The sequence below is a fragment of the Triticum urartu genome, chromosome 6, assembly GCF_003073215.2.
Source record: "Triticum urartu cultivar G1812 chromosome 6, Tu2.1, whole genome shotgun sequence".
Lineage (NCBI taxonomy): Eukaryota > Viridiplantae > Streptophyta > Magnoliopsida > Poales > Poaceae > Triticum > Triticum urartu.
In genome coordinates this window covers 563,628,218-563,642,076 of record NC_053027.1, presented here as the reverse complement: position 1 = coordinate 563,642,076, position 13,859 = coordinate 563,628,218, and the positions used below count along the sequence as shown (strand labels likewise).

General features: G+C 45.3%; 2 protein-coding genes across 2 annotated transcripts; one reads left to right on the top strand and one right to left on the bottom strand.

The window, feature by feature from the left end:
- Window positions 1-994: 994 nt before the first annotated feature.
- Window positions 995-6,340, bottom strand: LOC125515461 (riboflavin biosynthesis protein PYRR, chloroplastic). Its single transcript, XM_048680931.1, has 9 exons — window positions 5,861-6,340; window positions 5,262-5,396; window positions 4,044-4,143; window positions 3,803-3,928; window positions 3,399-3,712; window positions 2,506-2,625; window positions 1,911-2,156; window positions 1,621-1,746; window positions 995-1,496 (listed from the first exon to the last, which is right to left on the bottom strand). The coding sequence occupies exons 1-9, from the start codon at window positions 6,269-6,271 to the stop codon at window positions 1,233-1,235; spliced, it is 1,842 nt and encodes a 613-aa protein (XP_048536888.1). The 5' UTR covers window positions 6,272-6,340; the 3' UTR covers window positions 995-1,232.
- Window positions 6,341-7,547: 1,207 nt separating this feature from the next.
- Window positions 7,548-12,111, top strand: LOC125515462 (probable voltage-gated potassium channel subunit beta). The gene is made up of 4 exons (XM_048680932.1): window positions 7,548-8,232; window positions 11,123-11,266; window positions 11,527-11,691; window positions 11,792-12,111. Exons 1-4 carry the CDS (start codon window positions 7,669-7,671, stop codon window positions 11,903-11,905), a joined length of 987 nt encoding a protein of 328 aa, XP_048536889.1. The 5' UTR covers window positions 7,548-7,668; the 3' UTR covers window positions 11,906-12,111.
- The last annotated feature ends 1,748 nt before the right edge of the window (window positions 12,112-13,859 follow it).

Genomic DNA, 13,859 nt, shown 5'->3' with positions numbered 1-13,859 from the left:
AAGTCTTTGGCGAGATTGACTGCTGATCAGGGAGGGCTATCAGCATTGTAACTATAGGTAGGAACTGCGTAGGGTATTTATATGGCACTTGAGTACTTCTGTTTTAGGGGAGACACTTGAATAAGTGATCTTGTTATCTATCTGAAAGACACTCACTAGTGTCAAAAAAACGTCTTACATTATGAGACGGAGGGAGTGGAAATCTACGATGAGATAATGAGATATCATCTGTGAGTTTCACACGTCGTGGGTGCACATTGCGAAGTTATTTGGAGACCAGTAATAACAAAATATGAACAGAACAGCATGGTGTTCTTGAATCTCAGGACAAAAGTTGAAGAAATATGTGGTTGTCATTGTGGATGAATTGACTTCGGTGCTCAAATCTTTGTTGAGATTTCAGTGGCGAATCATGAGTTCCCTCTGGGGGGCATGCGTTGTTGGTGAACCACTCATGCCGCATGATCATTGATCAGTCACACCATAATGGACTACTCAGTCTGCTCTTGAACATGTTACTCGACAGGATAGGTACATGGCACTGTCGTCAAGTATCACCTGTGTTTGATGTGAGGGGCGCAGTGAAGGGCTTGCTTGTACTCCTTCCGTTCCAAAATAGATGACTCAACTTTGTACTAATTTTGGAACGGAGGAAGTATGGCTGTTAGCTCTGCTTGTGCGTTCTGAGTTGCTGGTTCTGGGTTGTGCTGGTGTTGCTTCAGCGGCTGTCCTGTGACTACACAGAACCTATGTTAATATATTGAGTGTGGCTAGGTCTTAATCAACTGAGACTTAACCAAGTCTCAATCAAGTGACATAACAAATAAAAAGGCTAAAAAGAAAGATTTGCACGCATCTCCACGCAACATCTCATGGATATAGCATCAACTAAGACATAACCAAGTCTCAGTCGACTAAGATTAGCAACACTGTTTCGCGTATTAGCGTCGTGGATGGATGTTCCTTTTTTGGATCTACCATTTGTTACCTCAAATTGTCAACAAAAAACTGTTAATTGTCAACAAAAAACTGTTATTTGAGCAAGGCTCTGCATGTTGGAAGAGCATCACATGCGCATCTAAACCCCCTTACACTTTAAACTGGAGCATATCAGGTAGTATTAGTTATACAAGATCATCTCTCTCTAAACAGAAACACAACCCCGTGGCTTGACAAAATTTGGTGTCGTCCACCAGAACAAAATGGAACATTATCAAGAACATGCAGAGACCTCACGCCTCCTGTCCTTGAGCCTCAACGCTCGTTCGAACCGTTCCCAGAATCTCTGATCTCAGCTGCATCAGCAGTCTACCCAGGTAATTCAGGCCCTCGCCCTCGCGCCCACCGCCCCAGAACAAGTCATGGGGCGAGGCCTCGACAAGGACAGAGCCAGCCGTCGACAGCAGCATCTCGGTCAGGTGGGCGTAAGTTGAAAACTTGCATTTCAGAGCTCTGTACATCACATCAATTTTCATCGACTCCCAGTCTGGCCGTATCTGACAGGGAAAGAAATATAATCAATTAAAAAGAGTGACAGAACTGGTTTGGTTTGCATAACCAATCAAGAGTATGCAGGTGGTCACTGTTCAGAAAATATTAAAGCAGAATATTCAGATATACCAATTCAGGGAATTCTCTTTGCCGGGTCCTTCCTATTCTAGCAGCTTCTTCGGGGCTCATTGCCTGCTTTATTTCTTGCACAATGTCGCTTGCTTGAGGATTGTCAACACCAACAAACTTATGTGCCTGCAAAAACTTTTGGGCTTACTGATGGGTTCGCTGGTGCACTTATCATGCTAACGTAATGTTTGCAGTTTACAAAATGTTGTATTGCGTCATGATCCAGTATTATTTTCAAAGCACAGAGAATGACACAAAAGTAGCACTAACAAACATCAGGAAAGAGAAACCTGGTAATAGTGCTCCACTGTCGGCCATGTCAAACAATCTCCTTTTTCGTCAGGCATGTCAATTGGATGAGGAGAAAAGTTTGAGAAAGCCCCAAAGGTATCCCAAGTCTTGTAAAAGGATATAATATTTGTTTCATACGGAGATACTTCTGGATCATCTGAAGGTATTTCATCCGCAGATGGTATTACAGGTGAGAGATCAGGAATAGGTTGGATGAATCCACTCATGAGCATGTCACGGTCAATCTGCAATATTGTAAGGAAATTATAATACTGCCATGAAACTAAGAGGGACATATGCAGATGCCATTACTACAACAAAACAATATACATATGCCTACATTCACAAACAGTTACTCCGATGGTTCAGTGTAACTTGTATAATCATATAAGATAAGACTTGTAGGTAGGAACTTTTATCCAAAGCTGGAACTGGTAGCCAGTAGGGGACGACTGAACTCTACAGAAATACAAGAAAAGCATGACACATGGTGTAATAAAAGTGTAATATAGCAACTAACAAGTACATATAATGATATAATTGATGGAGAACAGAACACATATGAGAACTGGAAGTGGAACATAAGGAATTAACCTGCTCATATGAAACATCAATTAAATCAATCGCCTGAGTCATTTGATTCATCCCTAGGTCACCTACTGGTGTTGGAGCAGTTACTCCACCGATTATTTTTGGAGCACAGAATGCATAAACCTGTTGGAAGAACAAAAAAATCACCAGTGTGAAGTTGTAAGCAGAGCTCAATCGTAATATGGCATACAACATGCACACAGAGTCAGAGGCGAAAAGAAAAAGAGCAAACCTAATAAAGTGAAAGCATTTAATGCACATATGGGGACTGACTGATGTTCAAGGTGCATGGTGGATATAAGATGTTTAGGGAAGTGAATGCAGATAGACTATCCCTATGATTCTGTGAGTCCCCTCCCAGAACTTATGTCCAAAGTGTGGTCCCTCCCCAAAAGTCACTAAGCAATAGTATGTTTCTCCCTGATACAAAGCATGTCTACATAGTGCTGAAATGGGTAACATCTGCATACCCAAGTCATAAGAATATCCTTTTAACATTCTTATTCTAGAAGACGGGAAGCTGATTAAGCTGAAGTAAAAATCAGCTGCAAAGACATTGAACATAACTTGTTCACCAATTTAACTGATAACATGAAATCCATGGTACCACTTCTTTTTGGAAAGGATATAGTTGTGAATATCATTCAGATTTGGTAGTGGCAATCAACACAACTGTACAATTTCACCTAACAATTCACAAGATAACTCTATCAACTTTTTAACTGCAATGGAAAATGGAACAGTGTCTTAACATTGCCAGGTTTGTTTTCAGATCCAGAACTCAATGAACTAGAACAAACAAAGGCAGCCAATAAACATTCTGGAGAACTATGCAATATGTTCAATAGATAAGTAATTGAAGACGGCAACCATATAGTGAAATAAAAAGTATTTACCTTATGAATAACTCTTGCAGATATAGCAGCAGCTGATAGGGTCCCACCGCACTCCCATAATACAGAAAGGTAACCACGATCGTAACAATATGACATAACATCTCTAGGATTTAGCATGTCAAATTCCACTACTTCAACACCCTTCATAGCAAGCTTCTTTTGGAAATCTCTCCGAGCACCTCTTTGTGTTGCAACTATTGTATAGGCCTCATGAACATTCCATAAATTTGCTTCTTCAGGAAGGTTACAAGTTTGTGACATTACAATGCGCACTGGAACATGCCCCTTCACATGCCTTGCAGTTAATCGAGGATCTACAACACAACTAAAAGCCTTTCAATCCTATGAAGGAACACCAATGTGAAACACACTAAATAGAATTTATTGCATTATTTCTTCATTACCATCACGGCGGACTGTATTCCCACCAACTATAACAGCATCACTTCTTCCACGCAATTCAAATACTCGGCCTCTGGATGCTCTGCCACTTACCCAAGACGCATGCCCACTACTAGCTGCAATTTTTCCTGTTATTTCCATCAATGGAAGTGAAGCAAGTTACAAGTTGGATATTAATACTCAGCTGTAGTATGTAACAAATTAACCAAACTAAAAGAGCAAATGGAACAAACTAGGCCTCACCATCTGCAGTCATAGCATACTTCAGAACAGAGAATGGAACACAAAAGGCAGCTCGGTAAAGTAATGGAGCATTTACGATGAGGCATGAAGTAAGAGCTTCCTACAGTGAACACATGAAAACATATTAGCAAGCCGGCTAAGTTCATGTTTGTCTGCACTGTAATGTTCTTATATGAAAAGCTGGTGGGGAATAATAACCATGATCTATTGCTATGCCAAACGACGTCTAAGTAACCAGTACCTAATGCACAGAAAACTAAAAGAGCTAACTGATAACATATATTCTGAGATGCTTACTAGGTTAAACATGAAAACACATTAGAAAAGAAAAAGGAAGGGGTTTGTAGGTGCTCCAAAACTCATAACAAAAGAAGTGAAGTGAATAAATGAGAGGTGGAATTAAAAATCTGCCTACATCAAGACTGCTAATACAATATATGCATACAACCATGAAATAAAATTAAATCATTATGCTGCATTGTATTTTGCATTCAGTAGGGGTGCTGACCCTACAGCTTAAAAGGGCATCAAGGAGCTCTTAGCTTTAGTGAGATGCTCAGTATTTGTTAGTAATTATACTCGAAATTTTAGACACTTTGGTGAATCAGTTGTCTTTGTTACATTCTATCTTGCGACAATGCGCACATCATATCCATATTGCTTAAGACATGGAGCAGGAGTAGTCCCCTATGGGCTGCAAATAATGCATGATCTCAGATATACTCCTTTTGTATTCACTCTTTCCAATATGCTATAAATGAAGTTAATGAACTTGAATTTCTGGTTAAACTCAGATAGATCAATAGAAGTGGACACTACGAGATTCACATTTGTGTTAAAGATAATCTAAGAACATAAAAAAACAACTTCTATCATTAGTGTCAGCTGTCACATCCACAAACTATAACCGTACAACGCATGATCTTACAAAGCACGGTTGCATAGTGATTTAGATACAATGGTTACTCAAAGTACAGCATACAAAATATTTCTGGAACTTAATGTCCAGTTGTGTGCTTTTCTTTAGCATTCATATTGCAGAAACAAATATTTGCACTTTTAAATTGTTAAACCACTTCTAAAAATGGTTTCTAGTCTAGAGAAAAATGATGCAACAGCACTACAAGGTAGGGTGCCCCTCGCAAAGTGCTTACTGCTACTTTGCCTTGTAGCTAATAAAAATAGTAACTGAGAATGAAAGTATAAGCCAAGAGTCACCTTGAACAATTTGCTCTGGAGATCCTCCCCCACAACATCGACCTGAATGCCTTCACTTCGCAATGATTGAATCGCTTTCCCTCTCAAGTGCTTCAAGGGATGTCTAAGGCCCACCACAACTCTTGTGATTCCTGCCTGATAAAGTCATTAGTTTTCTCCCTGCATTTAGGACATCTTTTTACACAACTATTCAGAATCACTCTGAATGCGTATGACTAAATTATCAATAAAGAAGGTTGAGCAAAATATATTTCTAGTTTTATCAGTGTTCATGCGAGCAAGCTCACGACGATCGAAACCTCCTAATTGGAACAAAAAAATGGGACCCAATTTGCAGACCCTTATATTGTCATCTTCAGTAGCATAATACTCTGCCACTGCAACATACATAGAAATTATGCCCATAGATAAGGGAGAGCAAGTATCGAGCATCATGGCTTATTATACCCATAGAACCTACACTATCTATGACAGATCAGAATTATGCTTGCAGTACTATTCACATTTGGTTTTATAACAATCTTCAGAGATATACTACTAGCAACCTTGTTAGGGAAATCGAAAGGGGACAGTGAGGGGGGGGTCATTCAGGCGAGCACCTGCACGAGGGAGGAGACGGCGGTGCTGTCCCCGTAGCAGTCCCCCGGCTCGAGGTTGAGGTAGGCGGTGGCGCCGCGGGCGCGCTCGCCGGCCTCCTCGGCGGCGAGGAGCTCCGCGCAGCGCGTGCCCTGCGCGTAGAGAAACCCCTCCCCGACCACGCGGGCCTCCGGGCCTCCGGGCTCGGGCCGGGCGATGACGCAGCCGAAGTTGGGGTGCGGGCAGGTGAGCCCCGCGGAGCGGTCGGCCACGTCGGCGGCGCGGCGGAGGAACGCGGCGTCGTGCGCGTGGGAGGCCGCGACAGATACGGCTCGCGGAACGGCGTGGAGGCGGCGCCGGATGGGCGCGACGCGGATAGGGCAGGGTGCTGCCGGGGCAGGCGCGGCCACGGGCGGCCGCGGCGGCGGGGGCATGCTCGCTCTCGGGTGAGGTCGCAGGGGTGTGTGGTGCGGCAGACTGGGAGCCCGAAACTGGAAAAGGGGGCGACACAGTGCGAGAGCCAAAATTGATCTTGCGAAGCCGGCCCGAGAGTGGAAGTGGAGGCCCAACTCGCCCCGTACGAGCCCATGCCATGTTTTGGTCCCTTTTTAAGCTATATTCTTTCATCCCTCGAAAAAAAAGCTATATTCTTTTGTGAATGGTAATTTTATTGGGTAGATCCGTTTTGGTGATCACCGGCGTCGACGATCCGGCAACTCTAGAGGCCATTGCATGTCGTGAAGCTTTGTCACTTGCCGAAGATCTTCATGTGCAGAACTTGGTCATATCCTCGGACTCAAAGCAGGTCATCGCCGACATGGCGACATCCATAAGGGCCCTTGGGGCAAGTTTGGTGCAATCATCAACAAGATCAAGCTTAAAGCAGGTAATTTTAATTGTAGTTTTATTTTCAAAGGTCGTGCACACGGTCTAGCCAGGCCAGGTTCTCTCTTTCTCTTGGTCTGAAGTGTCACGTCTGGTTTGGCCAACCTCGTGATCTAATCTGTATCCCATCAACTGTGGTCTATGGTGAATAAAACCTGGTTTTTACCCCTAAAAAAGCTATATATTCTTTTGTCCAAAGTATCAGTCTGCATGCCTGCCTGCTGGGCGCGCTCGTGTAGCTGCATCGGATCCGGGTGTGACAAAGAGAGCGCACATGGAGACGGAGTGCACTAGATGGGATCGTTCGTTTGGGCACGGCAGCATCGCCTCACCGGCGCCGCCCGCCCACACCTGACACCACGTTGCGTCCACATTTTGGCTCGGCTCGGCTCGGCTTGGAGATGTTTTTTCTGTCTCGTCCAGCACTTCAGTTTGTTTTCTCATTCAAAAAAAACAAAACCTGCGTCGTCTCTCTCTCACTCTCGTGTTTCTTCTGCCTGGAATGGATCGCCGGCCGGAAGGCGCCCCGGGCCCACGCGCCAGCGTGATTCGCTGTCTGCTTTTTCCGATCCCAGAACTCGAGGGATTTGGATCCGCTTTTGCCTTTTTCTGCTCTCCTCTTCAACTAAAAAAAATTGCGGCTCTCTCCGTGGCCCCACCTGCCAGACACCGGATCGATTCCCGCCGCTGAAGCCGCCCGCGACTGCTCAGCCCCCTGTCCCTCCCACTGACGCGCGGGCCCACGACAGCCCGGTCCACCTGTCCGGCCCGCCGGTTGCCACATGCGCCAGCCCACAACCGAGTTAGAAATACCCACATCCACATCCCCCCCACACACCTTCTTCTCCCCCAAAACGCACACTGCACCACCGCACACAGATCTAACCGAAACTCCTCCCCACCGGCGGCGAGCGGCGCACCGCCGGCGACGAGCCAGCCATCCAAGATGCAGTACAACAACCTGGGCCGGTCGGGCCTGCGGGTGAGCCAGCTCTCCTACGGGGCCTGGGTGACCTTCGGCAACCAGCTGGACGTCAAGGAGGCCAAGTCCCTCCTCCAGGCCTGCCGGGACGCGGGGGTCAACTTCTTCGACAACGCCGAGGTCTACGCCAACGGCCGCGCGGAGGAGATCATGGGGCAGGCGATCCGGGACCTGGGCTGGCGCCGCGCCGACGTCGTCATCTCCACCAAGCTCTTCTGGGGCGGCCAGGGCCCCAACGACAAGGGCCTCTCCCGCAAGCACATCATCGAGGGCCTCAAGGCCTCGCTCAAGCGGCTCGACATGGAGTACGTCGACGTCGTGTACTGCCACCGGCCCGACGCGACGACGCCGATCGAGGAGACGGTGCGGGCCATGAACTGGGTGATCGATCAGGGGTGGGCGTTCTACTGGGGCACGAGCGAGTGGACCGCGCAGCAGATCACCGAGGCCTGGGGGGTGGCGAACCGGCTCGACCTCGTCGGGCCCATCGTCGAGCAGCCCGAGTACAACCTCTTCTCCCGCCACAAGGTACCGCCGCTGCTGCCTCGGTTATTACTTCAGTTCATCCTACATTCTGCTGCTGCTGCTGCTGCTGCTAATCTCGATTTGGTGTTTAATTAATCCATACATGAGTGGTGCTGTGCTAGCGCTGGGGTGTTAGCAATGGCCCCTTGAGTGTGTTGCTAATCTCGATTTGATGCTTAATTAGTGAATCAGTAGTACTTTACTAATATACTGTATTAGCAATGATATCTTGGATGTGTGGATCGATGTGTACTTGCTGGATCTTTGACGCGCCAGTGCCAGTCCTCTTTGTTGTTTTCAAGTCCCAAAATGTGCCTTGCTTGAAATTTCTAGGGAATAACTTGATTTATTGTAGGAGTACAATTGTTTCTGCTGTAGATCATGCATCATGTTGGAGTGGATTCGAGTGGATATTCGTCTTTACTGTAGGAGTTTAGTGTACTTGGGGAATTTTCAATTGGATTCTGTAGACACCAAGTACCAGTCCTTCCCCATGTTTTTAAGTCCCAAAATGTGCCTTCCTTGAAATTCGTAGGGGATACTGTAATTTGATTTAATGTAGTAGTACAACCGGTTCTGCTATACCCTAACAAATCAACTTAATTCTGTTCTAATGGTACTGATCTTAAATTAGTCCATGAGTGGTACTGTATTAGCAATAATGAATTGGATTGGTTGGGTATATGGATCCATGTGTACTTGCTGGATCTTTGACTAGCCAGTCCCAGTCCTCTCTGATGTTTTCAAGTCCCAGAATGTGCCTTCGTTGAAATTCGTAGAGGATAATTTGATTTATTGTAGGAGTACAACTGTTGCTGCTGTAGCCCATGCCTCATGGTGGAGTGAATTCGAATGGATAATTGTCTTCTACAGTAGGCATTTAATTGACTCTCTGATGAAGTACAATTGATGGTTGGAGAGGAGTTTCCTCTGGGATCCTGTAGGCACCAAGTGCCTTCCCCATTAGAAATCTAATACTGTATTATCTAGGAGTGCATGGAAAATTGGTTCAACCTCAATTGCGCCTTTTTTTAACTCAAGGGGGCACAATTTTTTTATTTTCAGTGATGGGGACAGCTTCCCTTTTGCAACTGTAGAACATATGAGTTAGCACTTACTACAGTCAAGGGAGTTAGGTAGCATAAATCTCACCTTTCATGATTTGACGTGCATCACTTTGGAGTGGGATGGCTGATAAATTAGGTAGTGATGCTGGCTGGTATTGTTTTGTATACTCCTGCATCATTAAGTTTTCCAGGCAACAACAGCACAATGTTGATAACGAAAGGTTAGGTGTAAGTTCAGACAGCTTAGGGTACACAGAAGTTGCTTACAGGGTTGTTGTTGGAACATGGGACCATTGTTTGATATTGTGTCGTTGTCGAATAGATAAAATGATATTGGTCTCAGCCAAACAGAAAAAAGGCACCACACGTCCTTGTCATAGATGATCTGTGTATTCAATTGGCTGATGCCTTTTTTTTTAAAGGAATTGGCTGATGCCTGCTTCCTGGTTAACTCAATAAGCTGCTTCCTGGTTGATCTTAAATTAGTCAATCGGTTGTAGTGGACTGGCAATGACGAATTGGAGTGGTTGGATATGTGGATGGATCTTTGACCAGCCAGTGCCGGTCCTTTCTGATGTTTTCATGTCCCAAAATGTGCCTCCGTTGAAATTTGTAGGGGATAATTTGATTTATTGTAGAAGTACAACTGCTGCTGCTGTAGCCCATGCCTCACGGTGGAGTGAATTTGAATGTATATTTGTCTTTTAGGCACTTAATTGACTCTGATGAAGTAGTGTAGTACAATTGATTGTAGGAGAGGAATTTCCTTTTGGATTCTGTAGACAGCAAGTACCATTCCCCATTAGAAATCTTCTACTCCAGCAACTGTGGAGCATATGAAGGTTAGCAGTCAAGGGAGTAGGTGCCATAAATCTCGTCTTACTTGATTTGACGTGCATCGTTCTGGAGTAGGGTAGCTGCTAAATCAGACCATGATGCTGGCTCGTATTGTTTTATATACTTTGCATCATCAAGTTTTCCACGCAAACATCATCACATTGCTGATAATAAAAGGTTAGGTATAAGTTCAGACAGCTTAGACCACACGAAAGTTGCTTATAGGGTTGTAGTTGGCCATTGTTTGATAGTTAACGTCAATTGAATAGACAATTTGATATTGGTCTTGACCAGACATTTAAAAAAGGCACCGCTTGTCCTTGTCACTGCTGATCTGCATATTCAATTGATTGATGTCTGCTTTGTGGCTAACTCGATAAGCTGGTTCAACTTAGTAATCAAAGTTGCTTTATAAAAATCTCCTAAGCTAGTTAAAACCTTGTATTTTTAATTCCCATAAGCATTCTTGTAAGGCTTGTTTCAGATAGTTAAACAGGGGGCAGAAGCTTAGCTTAGTTAAAGTAGACTTGGAGTTTTCTGTGATGGGTAGTGGAAGTACACGCTTATTGTTTTACATAACTGTTTTGGTGATTATTAAAATTACTACACAGATTGTTGTTTGCTTCCTTGGGGGATGAACTGCCTTGTAGTTTAGCACCTCTAGCTTCTAAGAAGAAGCATTTAGTGTCAGTTATATACTTCACAGATTGTTGTTTGCTTCCTTGGAGTATTTTTTTTGCAACTCAATACTATAGGTACTTCCGATATGTCAGCAGATCACTCATATAAAACATTCTGATAAGGAACTGCCAAAACACACATCTAGAATCGTTGTTACATTTTTGTGTGTCTTGTTTGTAATGAACTGTCGTTGGCATTCAACTAAGCAAGTATCGGCCCTGCTTTTGTCGCCGGCACAATTTGTTGATTTATGCAGGTATTTGTGTGATTGTGTTGCAAAAACTAAGAAATGTTTTGTGTTACTGCAGGTTGAGTCTGAGTTTGTACCTCTCTACAGTACTTATGGCATTGGGTTGACTACATGGAGCCCTCTAGCTTCAGGTGTTCTCACCGGGAAGTATAGCAAAGGGAATATACCTGCTGAAAGTCGGTTTGCCCTAGATAATTACAAGGTAACTGTGGAAACTTTGTCGCTGTATTCACACGTGTATTCCTGCTTTTCTTCTTAACTGCATTTAGGATAGCTGTATCGCCTCCTTAACATGACCGTTAAGAAAATAGCGATGCACATACCACTACATTCTTGAGATTCCAAGTATGCTCATGTATTGTAATCCAAATCCTAACAGACACATCCATGCTAAATCAGTTTTCCTAACCGATGCATATTTCCAGGATGATCCTCACATGGATGTTGTGTTTCTCTTTCCAGAACCTGGCCAACAGGTCTTTGGTTGACGACACGCTTAGAAAAGTGAACGGGCTCAAACCCATCGCTTCGGAGCTCGGCGTCTCGATGGCCCAGCTGGGCATCGCGTGGTGCGCGTCGAACCCCAACGTGTCGTCCGTGATCACTGGAGCCACCAAAGAGAGCCAGGTACGTACGCCACACCCAACTCTGTTCTTCATCAGATTAATTGTTTCTTTCTGCAACCAAGAGTATCAACATGTCACGGCAACAATGTGATGAACAACAGATCGTGGAGAACATGAAGGCCCTGGAGGTCGTCCCGCTGCTGACCCCGGAGGTCCTGGAGAAGATCGAGGCGGTCGTCCAGAGCAAGCCGAAGCGCCTCGAGTCATACAGATGAAGTAGCGGCGGTCGGTTTCGTCAGCTGTGCAGCGTGTGCGTGCCCCGCCCGCCGCCTGGTGGGATATTTTTCCTAGCCGGTTTATTATCTCCCTGTATCTGGTTTTCTGAAACTATATACTATATACGGCTCTTCCTGCGTGGTGGGTGCGTCCAGCGTGTGAAACATTTTGTCGGGTGGACCTGATGATGACACCATTTGTCACAGACGCTGGTGTGTGCTGCTGTTCCGTGCATGTGTATGATGGATGCGGCATCTTTCGTGATTCTGGAGTGTTCTGCGCGGACCGTTTCTCCACTGTGTCTGCCTGCTGATGATATGGTGCCATCGTTTGCGGGCAGCGAGCATGTGGTGGTCTGGACCACGAATCCGCAGTGTGTCCCTGGCTCTCGCTCCATGGCTGGGCCTGGGATGCAAGATTTGGATGGCAGGCAGGCAGGCAGGCCAGTGGTGCCAGCACCACCATGTTTTTATGCTACTTGTATGTTTGCTGCTGTCGCTGTATGTATGGGTCTGTTGCCAAAATTGAGCGGGAGATCAGCTGTTTTCCCATGAGGTTTCTGTGATCTAGACAGGCCCGGAGCATGTTGTCTACACATATCGGAGATCATGCGGTGGGCGTGTGCTCTCGTTCTTTCTGGCCGGCCGGCAGGGGCAGAGCAAGGGTAGCTGTTTGGTATGCTTGTGTTGGTTGGTTCAGGGGCACAACATTGCCGCAAGACTGAGCCATCTATCTGCCAGCGTTTCATTCCTCCTGCGTTTTGTCACACGGGGCACTGAGGTGGGCTTCTCATCTCACAAACTCAACACAACAGAACAGCACAATTCTGTCGCACAAAAAACATATATGACGAAAAAAGAGCACATATGCTAGCACTTCACCAAGTGTAGATAGAACTGAAGGGGGCCAGGAAAAGAATAGATACTAGCTCGAAAGAAGTCACCATCAGGCAGGAGCACATCTTAGCTCCTGCTATCTCAACTAGGCACACAAGTAATCACAGCGGCTGCGCCAGCGGCGCCGTCAGGCTGCTCGCTCGGACGAAGCTTCATCAGAGATGATGATATATGACTCTTCACTTGAGTGCTGCCCTCATGATCTCCCTCTTGTCGAGGCCGCGGTTCTGTGGTTGGCTTGAAACTGTGGCCCTGCGGTGGCGAAAACGGGGGCATCAAATCAAATGTATAATCAGAATAAAATGCATGTCATCTGATTGCGGTGTTGAGGGCCTTTTTCGTGGTAAGACAGCGGTCGTCTTTGAAAACCCTCTAGATCAAGCTAGACGTGTTATAGACAAAAGTAACAGCGATTAAGACTCCTTTTTTTTGAATGTTTGGCTACGCGTTGATCGTAGGAAGGAGGCGAGAAAGAATCTAACCGAGACCACTGGCGTCCGATGTCCTCATGATCCTTAGCCTCTTCACGGAGCCAACAAACATTCTGCACACAAGGACATCCGGAGAATTATTCCGAGGAACTTGGAAGCTTGTAAGTATAAAACTCATTCCGAATAGATGCATAGTGCAGAGAGCTTACTCCCAAGGGACATCTCCAACAAGCATCCAGTCACCATCCCTGTCTTCGTATGTCATCTGGTATTCACAAGAGTTTTCTAACAGCTTCAGAGACTTCGTGCTATCTGACAATTCCATGTTACAAATAAGAAATGCATCAAAAGCTAGAAAGACTGAACTGTTTGTACTTAAATCTGCAGTCAGCTTATAAGTAGAATGCCCAGAGACACTGCACTTCAGAAGTATAGCACCATAAATCCTAATGCTTGAAGTGACAAATGTCACAAATCAACATAAGAGCAAATTTGTGTGGAACTAAAGTTCATGTACTACCACTTAGATTTATCATGTGATCTTGATATCAGTGTAATTATGAAATGCACAAGGTAGTAGAAGTCAATTGAGGCTTACTAGAGGCGCAAAGACCGGCGGATGGCTT